Genomic DNA, 21685 nt, shown 5'->3' with positions numbered 1-21685 from the left:
GAAATGAGGAAACATTTTTCACACAGAGAGTTGTGAGTCTGTGAAATTCTCTGCCTTAGAGGGCAGTGGAGGCTGGCTCTTTGGATGCTTTCAAGAGAGCTAGACAGAGCTCTTAAAGATTGCGGAGTCGAGGCACATGGGTACTGATTGTAGATGATCAGCCATGATCACATTGAATGGCAGTGCTGGTTCGAAGTGCCGAATGACCTACTCCTGCGTCTATTGTCTATTGTGTTTGCTAATTTTAGCTCTGCACTCAACACCGTGCTACGACACTCCAAACTCTCCAAGTTGACTGTGCCTGAACCCCTCTGTCAATGGATCACCAACTTCCTGACAGACAGGAAGCAGCATGTGAGGCTGGGAAAGCACATCTCGGACCCGCAGACCATCAGCATAGGAGCACCGCAAGGCTGCGTACTCTCTCCTCTACTTTACTCTCTCTACACCGACGACTGCACCTCCACAGACTCCTCTGTCAAGCTTCTCAAGTTTGCGGACAACGCACCCCAGATTGGACTGATCCAGGACGGAGAGGAATCTATCTACAGGCAGGAAGTGACACTGCTGGCATCCTGGTGACTTTGTAACGACCTGGAGCTCAATGCTCTTGACAATGGAATTGATAGTAGACATTAGGAGAGCTTCCGCTCCCTTCCTCCCACTCACCATCAACAACACCACAGTCACATCCATGGTCTTTTAAGTTCCTTCGAACCATCATCTCCAAGGAGCTGAAATAGAAGGCCACCATCGATTGCACAGTCAAGAATCTGTTTCTTTGACTAAACTAACTGAACTTTGTGTTTCAATCACAGTGGACTTCCAACTCGCTTTCAAATAAAAACTCATGGATTAGGACTTCATGCTCAGTGTTTGGTTCATTTTTGGCTGGAATCATTGATCAACATGAACATTTTTGATCCTATCTCCAACTTCCAACTGTATCTTTTTGTTCCACACACTTCCACTATCTTCTCAACATCCCATTTGTCTCGACTGGACGTTGGGAGGACTAAGAACACAAATTTGCTCATCTGGCTTGAAGTTCCTCCCCTTTTTGTGGGTCAAAATGGCATTTTTGACAACTGTTTTTGCTCATCTCTCAAGGCCAAATTGGGTTGAACTAGACTTAGGCACATTCTTAGCCTTCTCTTCATCAACAGTTCTGCAGTTGATTAACCCGTTGTTGTGTGTTTGGTTCTGTTCAGCTAGAAACTAGCCAAACGATGTTTCATGCTGAGCTTTGAACTACCCTGCAAAATCTGTTTCTTGAGAGCATCTTTGTGAGTGAGGGGGCGCCGTCGGGTATGGCTGCATAGCCTGCAGCAGTCCGTCCTTTCACCCTTTTTTATTTTTTAGTGTGCTGAAAAGTTTTGTTTGGAGGTCTAATCTTTTTTATGTGGAGTGTGGAGCAGAGTTGGGAAGGGGGGGAAAACTGCATTTCTCAGTCCCTACCTGGTCGAAGATGCGGCTTTTCTCCAAGCCTTACCTTCACCCCTTCCTCGTGGCCTACCAATGGGACTGGAGCAGCGTTTCCTGCCGGGACCGGCCACAACTTCAGCTCCAGTGGCGGCACAATGCTGAAGCACCATCGCAGAGTGGGCGATGCCCTACCCGGGTCGCCGTGCGGTGGGCTCCGTAATACTGAGACCGCCGACTCTCAACAGACCGGAGCTGTCACTGCGGAGCTTCGAGCCGCGGCGGCGCTGACTTTTAAACCAGTGCGGCCTGTGGACTTTGGGAGCATCTCCGAGGAGGAAGTGGCCGTTCCAGACACTCCAGCTGAAGAGTGTTCTTCCGATGCCGGAGCTCCATCATCTGGCGAGAGGGCCTGAAACATCGGGCCGCCGTTGCGGCGAATGCGGAGGCCTCAAATAGGCCCCGACCACGGGTGAACAAGAGGATGAGGACTGGACTTTGTTGCCTTCCCTCACAGTGGGAACCATTGCGGGGGGATGTTTTTATGTTTTATGTTAAATTCTTCTTTAATGCAGCGTCTTACTTTTATTGGTGTGATGCAAATGGCAACTTAAATTTCACTACATCCAGAAATGGTGTATGTGACAATAAATGTCCTTTGTCCTTTGTCCTTGACAATTGTAACATACCTTTCGGGCGCCCCGTTGGAGGCTGGATGGTATGGGGGAACAAGTGTGTGTTTAACACCACTTCGCTGCATGAACACTTTGAACCGTTCTGAATGAAACTGAGGCCCGTTATCAGAAACAAGTTCTTCTGGTAAACCATGGCATGCAAAAATGTATCTCAACTCATCTATGGTACATTCATAGATGAGTGCTTGACCCCATATGCTTAACCTCAGTCCATTTGGATTGACTATCTACTACAGGTGCACAACCTTTTATCTGGAGTTCCGGAAACCGAAGAGCTCCGAAAACCGGACATTTTTTCCAGGATGTCGTCTGCACACCAAAGCTCGCGTTTGGCGCCAAACTTGACCCGAAACGACCCACGGTCAACCTAGGTCTGTACTACTGTAGCGGCTGCCTCCTCCTCGGAGACCGGGTAGACACTTAAACATCTGTAACTCATTGCTTAAATGTTAGTCAGTTAGTTTGGAGGGCTTTTATGTGAAGGGGAAAACTTTAATTCTTGGTCCCCTACCTGGTCGGAGAAGCGGGGAGCGGGCAATGCCTTACCGGGTCGCCGTGCAGTAAGCTCCGGAGCGCTGTGGCCGCCGACTCCCAACATCGTGGGGCTGTGGGCTTCCGGCCGCGGGCGGCGCCGGTTGTAGCTCCGACCCCAGCAACTCTACCCCTGGCTGCGCGGACGCCCGCATCCCCAGCTCCGCGATGTTGTGTGTCGTGTTGCACTTGGAGCTTCTGTACTCAACCTTGTAATCATACTGGGACAGTAGAATTGCCCAGCGCGGCATCCTTGATGCTGCCGTGGAAGGTAATAGCTGACTTGGGACCAAGTATCACTAGTAGTGGCTTGTGGTCAGTCACTAGGGTGAATGGTCTGCCGAACACGATGCTGAGTGCTTCCTTTTTTATCTGTGCATAATTGCGCTCACTCGGTGATAGGGTGCGGGATGCAAAAACAATAGGCTTTCCCTGTCTGTCATTCATTACGTGGCAGATCACTGCACCAATACCATAACTTGAAGCATCACAAGCAAGTTTCATCTCGCGTGTCGTGTCGTTGTTTGCCAAGGAGTTTGTCACTTATCTAGTTTTCTTTGCAGATGTCATATGCACGTTGGTGTTTCTTTCCCCACGTCCATTTTACATCTTTTTGTAGCAGATGAAGTAGTGGCTTTAGCACAGTTGCTAAGTCTGGAAGGAATCGTGCATAGAACTGCACCATCCCAAGGAATGATCGTAGCTTTGACACGTAATTGGGTTTTGGAGCATTCACTATTGCTTCAACTTTCGCCTTCCCAGAGCAAAGTCTGTTGGCGTCTACTTTGAGTCCAAGGTAGACCACCTCTGACTGCACAAATGCACATTTATTTTGTCGCAGTTTGACATTTTGGCAGTTCAGTCGTGTGAGAACTTCCTCGAGGATTTCCAGATGTTCTACCATGCCCTCTGTGAATATCAGTAGGTCATCCTGGTTGCACACAGTGCGGAATGTCTTAAAACATTTTGTCCATGACAGACTGGAAGGTTTTCAGGGAGGAGGTTACCCCTTGATGTCACGGGGTGATGCATTTTTGCTGATGAGTATTCCCCCAAAGAGTCATACCTTTTTCTGGTCGCCGCTGGATTTTCAACATGTTGAAAATTTTTGGGAACCTGCTGCGACTAACGGGTGCCAGCAAGTTGCCGAAAAAATTGCGTGAGTGGGACAGGCTGTTAAGTATAGCAGAAAACCAAATTCATGCGAGCATTGCCAAAAGCACGGGGGGGGGGGGGGATTTTGAAGCAAGCATATGTAGAATAGAGAATAGAAATTGATAATATTGAAATGATTGAGTATTACTGAAGACTGAAAGACGTTCAGACAAGTGCAAGGATAGGAAAGGTCAAATCCAGGCAAATGGGACTAGCTAAAATGCTGCATTTTGGCTGGCAAGGATGAGAAGGGCTAAAGGGCTAGTTTCAGTGCCCAATGATTCTATGATTCTTACTCTAATTCGAGAGCAAACACCAGAGTAACAAAGAGTTCAAGAGTCTTGAAATTAATACCTGGAGTATCAAGAAATTGCATAAACCTATTATAGTGACAATAAGTAATTTACGTGGATGGGCTTAGGAATTAAAGATTTCATAGCAATAGAAAGTAATTGTGGCTGTAAGAATGTCATGTTGAAACGAAAACAGCAAGGTAATTTTCCAACTTTGTTTCAATCAGGGAGCGTCATCTATTAGGATCTCATGAGAAATCTGGATCAGAACCAAACAGCCCACGCCTGAATTTCCAATATGCTAGTTATTGAGCTTGGCTCCCCTCCAGAAATTTGAAGTCAGGAACTTACCCCTTGTAAGCCAATATTTTTTGTTATCAACAAAACTGAGTATGGACATGTGCAGTTAAAATGTTTTGTGAAGTAGAGGAAATTCCTTGAGAATATACTCGTATATTAAATCATTAACTGCTAAATTAGTACAATGTCAGAACGGCTGTAATTCTGTGTGTTCATTTTTAATTTGTTAATTTTTTTTGTACTTTAAACTTCAACTGAATAATTAGAATTTTGATGTCAGTACTCAACAGTCATTATTCTAATCATTAATTCATCATCGTTGAAAACATTAGCGACGCAGTGGTGCTGGTTTTCAACGCAAACAGTGAAAAGGGGACACACCACACATCTCTGTCCTCCAGTTCCTGCGGACTTCCGCCGCTGGAAGTATAAGATTTTGGGGTGTGTGCTTTATCATCTAATATTAGTTGTTATTATTCAAAATGTAAAAAGTACTAATTGAACAAAAATTTCAGTGACTATCAACTAATATTGGAAAAGCAAAATTCAGTAGTTTGCACACTTGAATGCCACATCAAAACATAACATGAAAACAATTAAGTTGCCATCCATAAAATAGTCAAAATATCATCTTATTAATCCAGGTACCGAACTATATTAAAATGATCTGAGAAAATAACTAGGAAGTTAAGGGGTGGAAAGACGGCAATGTAAATAAATATTACATTAACACTTTATTTCCAAAATAATGAACTGCCATTCTCATTCTCTCCCTTCCTTCAATGCCTTTCCTGAGCACCATTCTGATCAATTAGATCATTCATTTGCAAGCATGAGAAGTTATTATTAAAGCTGTAATTGTCAAGACCAATATTTGACCAGAACAAATACAAATGCATATGCCATTGGGTAGCTCATGGGGGCAGGAGCTCCGTCTTATTGTGTTCCTCCTATTGTGACCAACTTTAACAAAACCATATTTGGAACTTTGCTCTTTTGGTTTATTACTACACCAGGTGATGACCAGCAACTGTCAGATCAATATGCATAAGATTATAACTGAAAGAATATATTTTAACGTCCAAATTATAAGAAACAGCAAAGCATGTGTTTTGGTTGTGTAGTTATTTTACTATATTGTACTGATTTTTAATTTTTTTCCCCTACTTTAATACATTGGACCTTATTCAACATGTGGCGACATCTTAGAAGGTGAGCATTCATGATATTTATTTCATTTTTAAAGTGGTTTAATTGAATTGACTATTTTTTCATACAGGCCAAAGAATTTCCTCTCACTTTTATATTTGGCTTGAATCAGATGGCCCACTATGATTAAATATAATGTATTTACTGTTGTTCTCCATTTACAGCAACCAATGATTAAAACTCTCACTTATCTAATAAAAGAACCAGTTAATACTAGCAACTCTGAACCCAAATTTTCATTTTTGTGGTGCCAATCTGCGACGTATTTTAATATTCTAATGTCATATTCTAACGTTTCATCTTCAAAGATGCTAATTTGGCACGTTCAAATAAAAACAAAGGGAATAATTGTATTGCTATGATAGTAGAGCATTTTATTATTTCAGACGTGTCTATTTTAAGTACAATCTCTCATACAGTCATAGAGTGATACAGCGTGGAAACAGACTCTTCGGCCCAATTTGACCACTCCGGCCAAAATGACCCAGCTACACTAGTCCCACCTGCTTGCGTTTGGTCCATATCCCTCCAAATTTGCCCTATCATGTACTTGTCTAACTGTTTCTTAAACATTGGGGAAAGTCCCAGTCTCAGCTACCTCCTCTGCCAGCTTGTTCCATACACCCACCACCCTTTGTGTGAAAAAGTTACTCCTCAGATTCCTATTAAATATTTTCCCCTTCTATGTCCTCTGGTCCTCAATTCTCCTACTCTGGGCAAGAGACTCATCTAACCAATCTATTTCTCTCATGATTTTATACACATCTATAAGATCACCCCTGATCCTCCTGCGTTCCAAGGAGTAGAGTACCAGCCTCTCCCTATAGCTCAGACCCTCTAGTCCTGGCAACATTCTCGTAAATCTTCTCTGTACCCGTTGCAGCTTGACAACATCTTTTGTATAAATATGATGCCCAGAACTGAATGCAATACTCTAAATGCGGTCTCGACCCAAAACATCACCCATTCCTTCTCTCCAAGATGCTGCCTGTCCCGCTGAGTTACTCCAGCATTTTGTGTCCATCTTTGATTTAAACCAGCATTATTATAGATGACAAACACTAACAGGCCCAGCACCGAACCCTGAGGCACACCATTAGTCTCATGCCTCCCATCTGAGAAGCAACCTTCCACCATCTTCCATGAAGCCAATTTTCATGCTTTCTTCCATGAAGCCAATTTTATATCCATTCAGCTATCTCTCCTTGGATTTCATACAACCTAACCTTCCAGAGCAGCCTGCCATGCGGAACCGTCAAATGTTTTACTGATGTCCATATATACCACATCTACAGCTCTACCCTCATCAACCTTTTTGGTCAAGTCTTCAAAAAACTCATTCAGAATTGTGAGACATGACCTCCCACGTATAAAAACCATGCTGACTTTCCTTAATCAACATTTAGCCATCTAAATGCCTGTATACCTTTTCCCTCAGAATACTCTGTAATAACTACAGATATTAAGCTCAGTGGCCTATAGTTCCCAGAATTTTCCCTGCAGCCCTTCTTGAATAGAGGCACAACATTTGCCACCCTCCAGTCTTCCGACACCTCTCATGGATTTAAAGACGACTCGTAAATTTCAACCAGGGCTCCCGCAATTTCCTCTTTAGATTATGACAAAGTCCTCGGATATATTTGATCAGGCCCTGGAGATTTGTCTACCTTCAAACAGGATAGTACCTTCCAACACCTTACTGATCTCAAGACACTACCATTGACTGTCTCCGTCTTCCTGTATTTCTCCTAAGTAAATCCCACTATCTCTCTAGTTACCCTTTTCCCTCGTGTATTTTTAAAATCTCTTGGGATTGCCCTGAATGCTACCTGCAGATCATACCCCCTTTTGCTCTTCTGATTTCCTTTTTCAGTTTACTCCTTAGTTCCCGAAACGCCTTCAGGGGTGTACTTGATCCCACCTGTCCCATGCGTACTTCTTATTCTTCATCAATTTCCCTCGTCAGCCAAGCTTCCTTACATTTGCTTGCCTAGCACTTCACTCTAACAGGGACATGCATATCCTGATCTTTTGTCAGCACACTTTTAAAAACAGCCCACGTAGCTGATATTCCTTCAAATAACCTGCTCCAATCAACTTGAGCGAGACCTTCTTTCATACCCTCAAAGTTGGCCTTACCCCAATTAAGCATTTTAACACGTGGACCCCTCTGTCCCTACCCATAACTATCTTAAACTTAATCGAACAGTGGTCACTGGTCTCAAAAGGCTCCTCCACGAACACTTGCCCTTCCCAAGACTAAATCAAGTATTGCCCTCACACGTGTGGGGGTCTTTACATATTGCTGGAGAAAACTCTCCTGAACACTTTTGAGAAATTGCACCCCATCTAAATCCTTCATACTATGATTTTCCCAGTCAATATTTGGAAATTTAAAATCCCCTACTACACCAAACCTTATTTGACCTGCAGCTGTCTGCAGTCTCCTGGCATATGTGTTCTTCTAATTCCCATTGACTATTTTGGGGTCTGTAGTACACCCCCAACAAGGTGATCATCCCTTTCTTATTTAAAGAATTGCAGATGCTGGAAAAATCAAAGGTACACAAAAGTGCAGGAAAAACTCAGCGTGTGAGGCAACATCTATGGAGCGAATGAATAGGTGACTTTTCGGTTTGAGACCCTTCAGACTGATGTGGGAGTGGTGGGGCTGGAAGAAGAAAGGAAGAGGCGGAGACAGTAGGCTATGGGAGAGATAGGAAGGGGAAGGGACGAAGGGAGAAAGGAAGGACTACCTGAAATTGGAGAAGTCAATGATCATACTGCTGGGGTGTAAACTACCCAAGCGATATACGAGTTGCTGCCCTTCAATTTGCGGTGGGACTCGCTCTGGATATGGAGGAGGCCTAGGACAGAAAGATTGGATTGGGAATGGGAGGAGGAGTCGAAGTGCTGAGCCACCGGGAGATCAGGTTGGTTAATGCGAACTGTGTGGAGGTGTTGGGTGAAGCGATCGCCAAGCCTGCGCTTGGTCTCGCTGATGTGGAGCAGTTGACACCTAGAACAGCGGATGCAATAGATCAGGTTGGAGAAGGTGCAGGTGAGCCTCTGCCTCACCTGGAAAGACTGCTTGGGTACTTGGATGGAATCGAGGGGGGAGATAAAGAGACAAGTGTAGCATTTCCTGCGTTTGCAAGGGAAAGTACCAGGGGAGGGGTTGGTTTGGGTGGGAAGGGACGAATTGACCAGGTTGTTACGGAGTAAGCGGTCTCTGCGGAAAGTCGAAAGGGGAGGAGATGGGAAGATGTGACCAGTGATGGGATCCCGTTGGAGATGGCGAAAATGTCAGAGGATTATCTGTTGTATGTGACAGGGTGGAAGGTGATGACAAGGGGGACTCTGTCCTTCTTACGAGTGGGGGGGATTGGAAGTGAGAGCGGAGTTACGGGATATAGAGGAGACGCTGGTGAGAGCCTCATCTATAGTCGAAGAGGGGAACCCCGTTCCCTAAAGAATGAGGACATCTCCGATGCCCTAGTTTGGAACACCTCATCCTGGGTGCAGATGTGGCGTAGATGGAGGAATTGGGAGTAGTGGATAGAGTCCTTACAGGAAGCTGGGTGGGAAAAAGTGTAGTCCAGATAGTCAGCCCTTTCTTATTCCTCGGCTCCATCCATATAGCCTCACTAGAGGAACCATCCTTAATATCACCTCTGACCACTGCTATATAACCATATAACCATATAACAATTACAGCACGGAAACAGGCCATCTCGGCCCTACAAGTCCGTGCCGAACAAAATTTTTTTCCCCTTAGTCCCACCTGCCTGCACTCATACCATAACCCTCCATTCCCTTCTCATCCATATGCCTATCCAATTTATTTTTAAATGATACCAATGAACCTGCCTCCACCACTTCCACTGGAAGCTCATTCCACACCGCTACCACTCTCTGAGTAAAGTTCCCCCTCATATTACCCCTAAACTTCTGTCCCTTAATTCTGAAGTCATGTCCTCTTGTTTGAATCTTCCCTATTCTCAAAGGGAAAAGCTTGTCCACATCAATTCTGTCTATCCCTCTCGTCATTTTAAAGACCTCTATCAGGTCCCCCCTTAACCTTCTGCACTCCAGAGAATAAAGACCTAACTTATTCAACCTATCTCTGTAACTTAGTTGTTGAAACCCAGGCAACATTCTAGTAAATCTCCTCTGTACTCTCTCTATTTTGTTGACATCCTTCCTATAATTGGGCGACCAAAATTGTACACCATACTCCAGATTTGGTCTCACCAATGCCTTGTACAATTTTAACATTACATCCCAGCTTCTATACTCAATGCTCTGATTTATAAAGGCTAACATACCAAAAGCTTTCTTTACCACCCTATCTATATGAGATTCCACCTTCAAGGAACTATGCACGGTTATACCCAGATCCCTCTGTTCAACTGTATTCTTCAATTCCCTACCATTTACCATGTACGTCCTATTTTGATTTGTCCTGCCAAGGTGTAGCACCTCACATTTATCAGCATTAAACTCCATCTGCCATCTTTCAGCCCATTTTTCCAAATGGCCTAAATCACGCTGTAGACTTTGGAAATGCTGTGACATCCTCCTTAACCAATAACCCAACCCCCCCCCCCCCCACCCCTTTTCTCCTGAAGCTCATGTACCCCAACTTTGAACTGCCAGTCCTGCTGTTTTTAATTGCATCTGTTTTTAATAAATATCTTTATTGGCTTTTCAATGTACACATGTATTATTGCATCTCAGTACCCCTTTTTAAAATTAAGTAATTGTAATTTATCAAATATTTAATTTCAAACTATCCTTCCTTGTAAAATTAGTTGTCACCGCATGATAAAATATTTCCTCCGATTTTCAATAACATTGAAAAAAGAAAATGTTTTTAAAATATTTTTTTGCCTCAACTAAACATTGCTAATATTTGAAAATTTCCAATAATTTCTCATGTTTATAAGAGCTGACAAAAATAATTCTGTCCCATTACACGATATAATTTAATTTTCACGTTCTCTAATTATGGATATATCCTTATTAAAGGACTAGATAGATGACCAATTCAGCACTTATTTTAACAAAATGGCTGCTAATTATAGATAATTACAGGCCAATTATTTAATGTCCACTATCCTGACAGTTGTTAATATTTCTTGATTCTCCAGGAGTATATAGTGCCAGGTAGATTGGAACCACAATAAAGCAAGATTGGTAAAATATATAAAATATATAAAATGTAGATATACTAATGCAAAAGAAGACTGCTAGAGAAACTCAGTAGGCCAGGCAACATTTGTGGAGGGAAATGGGCAGACAGTATTTCAGGTTTGAACCCTTCTTCAGACTGATGGAGTAGATGTGAGGGGAATGAGTGGTGCAAGAGTTGGCAAGTGAGAGGTGGATCCAGGTAAATTGATTGGTCGAGTTGGGGGAGAGAACAAAGGAAGACCCACCATGGGGGAATGGCGGAGAGCGAGGGAGAGGGGGTAGAACAAAAGAGGAGCTGGCATGGGATACTTTGTCAGTGTCCTTTATGTGGCGCCTACATGCATACCTTGGGTATGCAAGCAAACAATTTCACTGTGACTTTGTCACATATGACAAAATATTCATTCATTCAGAAGGGTGGAGAAGGTAACCAAGGCTGGAGTAGAAAAGGCAAAAGGGTGTAAATGGTGGAATCTGAGAAGAAAGGAAGGTAGGGAGTGAATTGTAGAACTAAAGGGAAGGATAGTGGGAAGGAATGAGCAAGGAGACGAGAGGGAAGAAAAATGAGGGAACCGGAGTGGGAAAGGGGCAGATGATAAGTGTAGCGGCAGATTTTCATATCTTTCAGGTAATTAGCACCCTAGCCGCTAAATGGATGAGAATGGTTGAAGGGGGTGTCTTCGAAACGCATGCGAGCTCACTCACCGAGATCTTCAGAGCTTCTTCACAGATATGGCTTCCAAACACAGTCTTTTGATGAATAAATGCTTTATTGTTGATAGAAAATAGTAAGATACATCCAAATTTATTTTGACTCGTTACTACAATCTTCATCGAACTCTAGCTTATTACTTTAAACATAAGAAAACTCCTCGTGTCTCCGTAACACTGGCATGATCTGGCATGTGGCCCGCATGGTTGAAGGGTTAATCTTCCCCATCGTCTCTCCAAACTAATCTAAAAACTAAACTTTTGCACAAGCATCTTAGCTCCAAACACGCCCAAAAACACATCATAAATCCCACCCACAATATAACGGGCAGTCTAAAATTTAAAGGCACATGCCATCAACAATGACATGCAAAACAGGCCAAATGGCCACTACAATAAGCAGATGGAGGAGGTGAAGGAGGAGAAAGGAACCAGGTGACAGGGCTGGGGTGAGTTGGGGAAGGGGAGAGCTATGTTTGGGGGGAATTGGATTTTGCTGGCTACAGGGGAGGAGAGAGGCGCTGTTGTTTACCTGAATTGTGTACCCATCTATTTCTGCTTCCATTAGAAGCCAAGGTAATGGTCATCAGATGCTGCCTTTTAATTGAGTCCAATGTATCCTCAGTTCAGAGACAATTAGGTTGGTCTGTAAATAATCAGAATTTCTAACAGTGTAAACATCCCATAAATTAATTTAAAAAAATAAAAGTAATAAGGTGTTTGTGAAGTGGCATTCTAGGTGGCAATCTTGAGTGAGTATGTTGTATATGGAATGCACCATATATAATTTTTTTTTCCTTGTGTACAAAATCAAAACGTTTACATGATATGCTAATAAATCATGGATGCAACAACAGGCTAAGTGACTTCTGAGAGAAAAAAAAGAAAATGAAGAATGTGTTGTAGCAGTGTCTCCCAACCCCCCACTTCCAGGTCATTCTAATTTATTTTATTTTATTTCATTGAATACTGATACTGTTGAACTTTCCCCTTCTTTGATCATTCTGGCATTTTAAAACCTTGCTAGTTTTTATTTCTGGGCAAAAATATTGATGCTTGTCTTTAATCCTTGGTGCAAAGTATATTTTAAATTATTGGATTGTGATTTCATTTGGATTGTGTTCAACCTTATGCCTGATGGTTAAATGTAATAAATGCTCCAGATTAAAATTTGCTTTTCATGTCTGCTATTGTGATGTAAATGTTGGTCAAGGTTGGAAGAATTTGCACAAAGTCCAAGTGGAAAGTGAATGTTTTGTGAGAAGTGCTCACACAATAATGTATGCATCTGTTTCTCAAATCAGTGGAACCTCTCCTCTGGCCTGCCTTAATGCCATGCTTCATACCAATGCTCGTGTGGAAGATGGAGCTTTCTGCCGAATTCCAGGAAAGATGGGTCTTTATGCTCTTAAAGTAAGTGAATACAAAACAATGTATTAGGACTAGGTACTTTTTTAACACATTAATAATTACTTAGAAGTAGGAAATAAAAGATTTGCTTGCATGTTTTTCTTCAAATGTGGGAAGTATGCAGACATATCAATGGTGATCAAATGGAAAAAGCTTACTGATCTTAGTAATACTACAGTGTAGTGGACAAATAATTTTATTGGGGTGCATGGTGATGAAGACATTATTTCTGGCAATCCATTTTGGTTTAATTATTAACTGAGATTTTTTAAATTACTGAATTCATGCTTGTTAGTTTCCTTAAATCAATTTAAAATCAGTTATGTACTAACAATTAATTTTAAGTACTTCCATTATGTATAAGCATACAACATTATGATTAGCTTAACTTTCTGCATTTCAAAAGATAGAGGCTTCTTTATGGATACCTTTACTGTGATTTGTTTCTGTGCATTGATTTAATAATAATAATAATAATAATAATAATAATACCTTAAAGAGAATTCTCAATTATTCTTTGAGCTCTAACAGTCATTTTTAAAAGATGTTTATGTAATGCCACATTATCTCTCTCAGACAAGTAAAAAATCTCAAGAACAGATATATCCATTTGATCTCCTTTGGCTGCTATCTTTTGAAAACAAACACATTAGTAATATTCTGCACAACAGTGAGTAATGAATGGTTAATAGGTTTTCTCCTGCTGCAGTTGGCTTGTACTCCAGGCAAATAACCTGATCAGCAAGATCTATAACATTAAGCTGACATTCAGAGTATACCATTGCAACTGAAATATAACAATTCAAATAATGCACTCAGGAACACTGCTATTTCTAGAAGGATACATTTCGAGCCATGTATTTCAAGGAGAACAACACCACTCTGGAATGTAAGCATGATTTATGTAGTCAAATGCCACCTTGGGACTTAAACCACATCCTATTGATTCAGATGTAAGAATGCTTTCAGCCAAAGCAAGGTGGCATTGTGCTGAAATATGCTGGAAATGTGAGGTAGAAGATCCAAAAAATAGTTAAGCTTTTAATTAAATACTTATATTTATTTGCTGTTGGGGATCTGAGAGTGGTGAGCCAACACCCATTCAGATTCCCCAGTTATTGCTATGCAGCTTATTACTCCTCTTGAAAAACTATAATCTAATTGTTTGAAATACAATTGAAAAGTGTACTGTTAAATGCATTTCTGGATTTTTGTAATTGTTAAATTGAATAACTTTTATTGAGAATGTTGTTTTTTTCCTGTCATTCATACATTGTTGTTTTCCATATGATCACGGAAAAGGTTCTGAATCAGGAAGGAGCTGCTGAAATAATAGATATTTTTCTCTTCTGTAGTTTGGATAGAAATGTCACTGGCTGCAAATAACAGTTGTGAGCTGAAGCAAGTAAACTTTCACTTTTAACAGTTCAGTGTTAGTTGTCAGTATTCAAAGGCTCGAAGGCAAAAGTAAGCCTTTTGTTTTGTGTGCAGAGCAAATCTCAACAAGATGAACAGCAAGGTTGATGAACTACCTTTTGCACAAAAGGAACATACTGTAATTGTTTTACAATTTCATATTGAAAGCATTTCTGAAGAAAAGATAAACGATTCCTAACACTGTTTTTGTTATCAACAGAAAGATGAATTGGTAACGTCAGCAGAGGGGGTTATTGATTTGGATGGCGAATCAGATTTAGACAGCTGCGAAATGGCTGAAATAAATAGCAATGAAGAGGAAAATGGAGGTATGTCAGTAACTTCTAACATTATGCTACGGTAATTTTCAAAATGTAAGGATGGGCATTATCTTTTCATTTGAGTCTGGAAACACTATCTGATCAACTAGCTCTGCACTAGTGTCTGAATAGCTAGGTTTTCTGAGAATCTGGTAGGGGAGCACTAGCAGAAAAAATGCAAGTAATCCCATTGTTCTATGCTGCTCTTTTTGGACTAAGGGTTTTTAAACCACAGACTTTATTTGACTGGGGTTTGAACATTAATTCAATGTGTAACAAAATATAGAATTTGCATTGGTTAAAATGCTCAGTGGATTACTATTATATTGGAGTAATAGCTTTAACATTTAAAAACTACATCAGAAATGGAAGCAAATTAACTTCCAAACAATGAAGAAATTGAGAACCATAAATTGTATTTGGGGAAGAAATTTGCCTTTATGCCCTTTAAACAGGTGATCCAATCTTGGGCCTGGCAAAAAAGGCGAATGATATAACATTTTTATTCAAATCAACCGTTATAGACGTCCAACCATAAAAGTCTGTGTCACAAAGTCATAATTCTTCTTCAATGTTTATTGTTTAAACACCTTCACATTAGATGCTGCAATTGAAGATTTCAATCAACAAAAAATATTAAATATTGCATGAAATACGTATTTTGCCGGTTTCATGGAATGTTACTAATGGTAATAATGTACATTATAGCTATGACTAAGTAGTTTTGAAAAGTTAACACAGTTGTCAGCATGTTTCTTAATGATAAATGACCTATTTATAACTTATTTATAGCAATTTCTATGTTATTCAAGAAATAATTTCAATATCTTAGTAGCTGCACTGAATTTTTCCGATAATTGCTCACTAAATAATCTGTGCTTCTTGGTAACCTTACTGGGTGCATCTTGACCGTAAAGTGTATTTGCACAGACGGTGATTAAAGAAACAAAATATTTATATCAGTTTTCCCACTTTAATGGGTCATCACACGCCTCAGCACTGGTGAGTAAGGCAAGGCAGCGCCTTTACCACCTCAGGCAATTGCGGAAATTCAGAGTGTCTCTGAGGTATCCAGTGCTTCTAAGCAGCAAAGCATCTTGTCCGGGAACATTACCATCTGTTCGGGAATTGCTCTGGAAGGACAAGAAGGCTCTGCAGAGAGTAGTGCGTTCGGGGGAACGCACAATGGGAACTTCACTCACCCCCCTGCAGGAACTATACAACAAGGGTGCAACTCCAGAGCAAACAAAATCTTGTTAGTTTCCACCCCTGCAACAGACTGTATCCGGTATCCGTTGCCATGCAGTTTTCTTCCCAGAGGCAATTCGGACTGTCCACCAGGGACCCTGTACAGAATTTTTCCTTCTATTATTTATTACAAAATAATATGTGCGTTAGGATTGTGTTTATAATTTGTTTGGTTGTTTTGTTGTTTGTCTTTTGCACAAACGTCCGCGAGCATTGCCACTTTCATTTCACTGCACATCTCGTATGTGTATGTGACAAATAAACCAACTTGAAAAACTGTGAAAAAGAAGAGGTTGTGTTTGGAAACAAACATATGTGGAACGGCACCAAGCAAAAGATGATGTCCTGGAATAAAGAAGCTTGTTAGTTTACTCCTGTATCCGAGTATTATTTTAATTCAGTTCCAAGCACCCAAATACACAACAATTGGCGACGAGGATAAACGAACAAAGAAGAAGGGCTACCAAGAAAAACTGTTAAAAAGAAGAGGTTGTGTTTGGAAACAAAGTGGAACGGCACCAAGCAAAAAGATTTGGCGCCATATGGTTTTGAATTGGCACCAAAGAAAAGAAAGGTCGGAACGGGAAGCAAGAGCGCAAGGAAAACAAGTGGGGCAGTAAGTAAGTGTCAACAAAGAATGCAGCCGAAAGCTGGAAGCCTAACCAGCAGGACAGCGACGGTGTCAACTTACCTGGAACGCTTTCCAGAGCCGTGCAGCCACGGCAAAGGGGCAGAAGAGGCCCAGCAGCTGGCACCAACTTCGGGTGAGTTCCGGGGCCATGTACCGTGTAGGCCACGGACAGGTCCGGTGACCGCCACCAACTTCGAACGTTTTCCAGGGCTGTGTAACCCACAGCCAGGCCCAGGAGCTGCCACCGATGTCAAGTGAGGGCCTAGTACCATGTAGGCCACGAACAGGTCCGGAGAAGCCACAGACAAAAGCCGAGTCTTCAGCCCTGCCGGGAGCAGTCAGCACGGTGGGGGGAGAAAGCGGAGAAACCCGGTCGTGCGAGAAATGGCCGAGAGCCGAGAAATTCCGTTCGCAAGAGACGGCCGAGAGCGGGGAAAGCCCGGATGTGGGAGGAAGTCCGGCCCCGAGTGAAGAGTGGATCCGCGCGAGAGAAGCAGGACACAGCACTCAAGCACACAGCACTTGGGCAGAGTGAGAAAGCCGGCCGCGCAAGAGAAGCGGACTGGTCGAGTAAGAAGCCAGCCGAGAGAGAAGCGGGTCCGCGCAAGAGAAGCTGGACACAGCGTTTGGCCAGCCCCGACGACGCGCCACAGTCCCGACGCGAGAAAAACCCGGCCGAGAGAGAAGCGGGACACAGCGCTTACCCAGCCCCCGAAGGCAGGGCACAGGCCCGACGAGCAAAGCAGCCAGGCGGGCCGTGGAGCCAGCGATGAACCGAGCAGCAGAGCCCAGCAGAGTGAGGCCGCGCTTTGGAGCCAACGACGGGCGGAGCAGCGGGGACCAAGAGACTCCCCTTCCGCAGGGGGTCCACGGGAGACAGCAGGCAAGCAAGTCAGCGGAGTAGTGGAAGTCGGCGATAGCCAGAACTGCAGTGAAGCTAGCAGAGGCCCGGTGGAGCCAGCGGAGGTCCGGAGTGGCCAGCAGCAACGGTATCCTCTAGAGAAGCTCTAGAAATCCTCCAGCATCTTCAAAAGTAACAGTGGGGACAGCCCGAGAGGTCGAGGAGGCGCCGGAGTCAATAGGCCGACAAGCCAGACCGGTGAATTCCTTCAAAGTAAAAGCAGGACTGTTGAATGTAATGCATTGTTCACTATTCAATCACAGTAAAAGCAGAATTGTTTGGATGTAATGCCTTGGTCACTGTTATTAATAGTCAATCTGTGTGCATAGCGGGAATATGGTTTAAAAGGTTCTAGTTGGCTATTAACATGAAATGTTGGTTAATAGTATAAATCTATTATTGTAAGAATTAGTAATAGTCCAGGCCCGTACGAAGCTTTTCAAAAAGGGGGGTGGCATGACAGGATTACAAAAAATTTAACGTGAAATAATGTGCGCGCTATGCACATCACGAGCGCGAAGCGTGAAGTCCCTCGATGCCAGGCTCCAGGGCCCACTCCAGGGCCTGGAAGCTCAGGGGTTTTAGATGCTCTCTGGTGCATTCTGAGCCTTATTTTGGAGCATCTTTGCACCAAATTTATGACCAATATTTCAGAAATTAACAGGAACCTGAGAGGTAGCTTTTTCACACAAAGGGCGCTGGGTGTAGGTATGTTGCAAAACCTACCTGAATCGTCGTTGAGAATCTGCCCCAGGCCGTGTGCGCGATTTTTACTAGGCTGTTTAGAGGGGGCGGGTTTAAAACGCGATTTTTACTAGGCTGTTGCAATCGAAAATATTCAGCCTAGTAAATCATTAACGAAAAATCGCTGAAAGACCCCGTCGCAAAAGGTATTATTAGTTTTTATGGCCTTGTATAATAGTTATAGTAGTTTAAAAATCACTCTCTAAACCCGCGACCTCTCGCAGCCCCAGGGTTTTATAAAGCAAACAATTAAAGGCATGTACCTTATTTTTACATTAAAAGGGGCTTCTTAAGAACCCTGTATATAAAGTTTTCTATAGCGAGTAGTTCATTTTGGGCTCTTTATATCCCGCAGTATTTTTCTGGGCATTTGAGGGCACAAATCCACTGCAATGTGAACGTTCTAAACCAGCGCGTTCACAGGAACCCACTAGAAAGCTGATTTAAAATGGACTTTAATTTACTGCAATTGAACAATAAATTCCTTCCATTTGGCCTATAAATTAATGTAAATGAGATTTTAAAATCATGTTTTATTGTGAATTATTTATGAATATTATTTGGACACTTGGGCTATTTAAAAACGTTAATCATTTATTAAGAAATGGATAGATGTTTAGATCTAGTAATTGAAGTTTGAAATTAGCTACACTTGGGTAACTAACTAATTATATGCTTTAATTTCAGGTCATCCAAGTTAGATTATTTTATGTTTGTTTCAGAATGGTTCAATCAACGATAACTGAAAATTTCATTCAGTTCTCTTAATTTTTAAGAAGGTTATAGCCTTTTGACAGCACACGATCACAGCTTTTTTGTTATGTCCATAGAAAATCAATCGGGAACAAGATGCTAATTTCCGAGTATGAAAATGGCCATAACTTTTTGAATACTTGAGATATGAAAGTGAATTAGGTGTCAAATTAAACTTAATTTTATGCTTTATCTGATGGGATAAATTACAGACTTGATTTTTTAAATCTCAAAATTTTGTAACATTGCTACTGGCTGTATGTAACGAGCTGCCAGAGGAGGTAGTTAAGGCTGGGACTATCCTAATGTTTAAGAGACATTTGGACACTTACATGGATAGGACAGATTTAGATCGATATGGGCCAAACGCGTGTGAGTGGGACTAGTTTAGATGGGACATGTCGGTCAGTGTGGTCAAGTTGGGCTGAAGGGCCTGTTTCCACACTGCATCATTCTATGACTAAAAAGTGAAGAAGGAAAATGCATGTAGATAAGTCGAGCAGATTTGAAAGAGGAGTGAAATGTAAAGGCAGAGAGAGGTTTATGGGTGGAGAGGAACATAGGAAAGGAGGGGGGAGAGTGGGCTTGGGCAGATGGGTGAAGGGAAAATAGTCACAAAGTGCTGGAGTAACTCAGTGAGTCAGGCAGCATCTGTGGAGAACATGAATAGGTGACATGTCACAGAGTGCTGGAGTAACTCAGTGAGTCAGGCAGCATCTCTGGAGAAAAGGTATAGATTATATTTCGGGTCAAGACCTTTCTTCAATAATATTCATGATGTGACATGCATAGACATTCCTGAATGTTACCCAAACCATCGTGAGCTACTTTGTTACGGTGCTTGCCCCCTCCTATAACGTCTCTGCTGCCTTGGGTGATGCAGGACAGGACACAAGCTTTGGGACACGGTGCGAAGCTGTTGCCGTCTGTCCCAGCCTGGTAAAAACCTGGATGGAGTGGATTTGGAGAGGATGTTTCCACTAGTGGGAGAGTCTAGGACCAGTGGCCACAGCCTCAGAATTAAAAGACATTCCTTTAGGAAGGAGATGAGCAGGAATTTCTTGTCAGAGGGTGGTGAACTGTGGAATTCATTGCCACAGACAGCTGTGGAGGTCAAGTCAACGGACATTTTTCAGGAGGAGATTGATAGATTCTTGATTGATATGGATGTCGGAGGTAATTGGGACAAGGCAGGAGAATAGGTTTGAGATGGAAAGATAGATAAAGTCATAGAGTGATACAGTGTGGAAACGGGCCCATCGGCCCAGCATGTCCCATCTGCACTAGTCCCACCTGCCCACGTTTGATCCATATCCCTCCGAACCTGTCCTATCCATGTCCCTGTCTAACAGTTTCTTAAATGTTGCGATAGTCCCTGCCACAACTACCTCCTCTGGCAGCTTGTTCCATACACCTACCACCCTTTGTGTGAAAAACATACCCCACAGATTCCTATTACATCTTTTGCCCTTCACCTTAAACTTATGTCCTCTGCTCCTCGATTCACTTACTCTGGGCAAAAGACTCAACCAAATCTATTCAAATCATGATTTTATACACCTCTATTAGATCATCCCTCATACTCCTGTGCTCCATGAAATAGTCCCAGCCTACGCAACCTCTCCCTATAGCTCTGGCCCTCTGGTCCTGGCAACATCCTCATAAATCTTCACTGTACCCTTTCCAGTTTGATGACATATTTCCTATAACATGGTGCCCAGAACTGAACACAATACTCTGAAAGCGGCCTCACCAACTTCTTATGCAACTGCAACATGACCTCACAACTTCTATACTCAGCCTGGCCCGCTGTGTTACTCCAGCACTCTGTGAAACATCACAGAACAGGGCAAGATTAGCAAGTTTGCTGATGGCACAGAAGTGAGTAGTTTTGCAGATAGTGAAGATGGTTGTGAAAGATTGCAGCAGGATCTGGATCAATTAGCCAGGTGGGCAGAGGAATGGTTGATGGTTGCATGGTTCCTTGAAGGTCATGTCGCAGGTATATCAGGTGGTCAAAAGGTATTTTGGCCCTTTGGCCTTCATCAGTCAGAGTATTGAGTATAGAAGTTGGGAGGTCATGTTGCAGTTGTATAAGACTTTGGTGAGACTGCATTTAGAATATTGTGTTCAGTTCTGGGTGGTCTAAGTGCTGGAGGATGAAGTGCAGGCCCAGATTGACTGCGTCATCCACAGATCTATTGGCCCAATATGCAAAATGCAGAGGGTCCAGCAGAGGGATTGTGATATTTTTCAGCTTGGCCAGCACAAGCCTTTCAACGGTCTTCATGACTACAGAGGTCAGTGCGACAAGCCTGTGGTCATTAAGACCAGTAATCCTTATCTTTTTGGGTAAAAATGAGTATTTGGTTGTGAAGTGGTGATTGGAGTGGGGTGGGTGTAGAAGGGCCCAGTCTTTGCAGACTGAGGTCAGGCTGTGAGTGGGTGTGAAGTGTTGGTTGGGGTGGGAAAGGGTCCACTCTTTTCATACTGGAGTCTTGCCTTAAGTAGGTGTGAAGTGGTGAATGGGAAGGAGAGGGTGCAGGGTTCACTCTTTGCGGACTGGGGTCTGGCTGTGTTTGTTGGGGAAGGGGTACCAGGGTTACGTTTCTGATTTTCAAACCTGCAGTAAAACTCAATCAGGTGAGAACGTGCTCCTCAACTTCTCAGAGTACCTTTCCTTGGCAGCTCTGATTCCTCTTCTCAGCTCTTTATCGATTAGGCTATCTTTTAACTCTTTAACGATTAGG

At 42.6% G+C, this 21685-nt stretch overlaps 1 protein-coding gene across 2 annotated transcripts in view; it reads left to right on the top strand.

Moving 5' to 3' along the window:
• LOC129696330 (putative Polycomb group protein ASXL3) overlaps positions 1-21685 on the top strand; it is a 188686-nt gene that overhangs the window by 39328 nt on the left and 127673 nt on the right. Inside the window, exons 4-5 of one of the 2 annotated variants that reach the window (XM_055634149.1) lie at positions 12817-12925; positions 14559-14667. In XM_055634149.1, coding sequence (XP_055490124.1) covers positions 12817-12925; positions 14559-14667 — 218 coding nt within the window. Of the gene's footprint in view, positions 1-10852; positions 12926-14558; positions 14668-21685 lie in introns of those variants that run through there. The other variant, XM_055634148.1, reaches the window with a different exon arrangement.

This window comes from Leucoraja erinacea, chromosome 4 (assembly GCF_028641065.1).
Source record: "Leucoraja erinacea ecotype New England chromosome 4, Leri_hhj_1, whole genome shotgun sequence".
In the NCBI taxonomy this organism is placed as follows: Eukaryota; Metazoa; Chordata; class Chondrichthyes; order Rajiformes; family Rajidae; genus Leucoraja; species Leucoraja erinaceus.
This window is presented reverse-complemented; position numbering and strand designations above follow the sequence as displayed.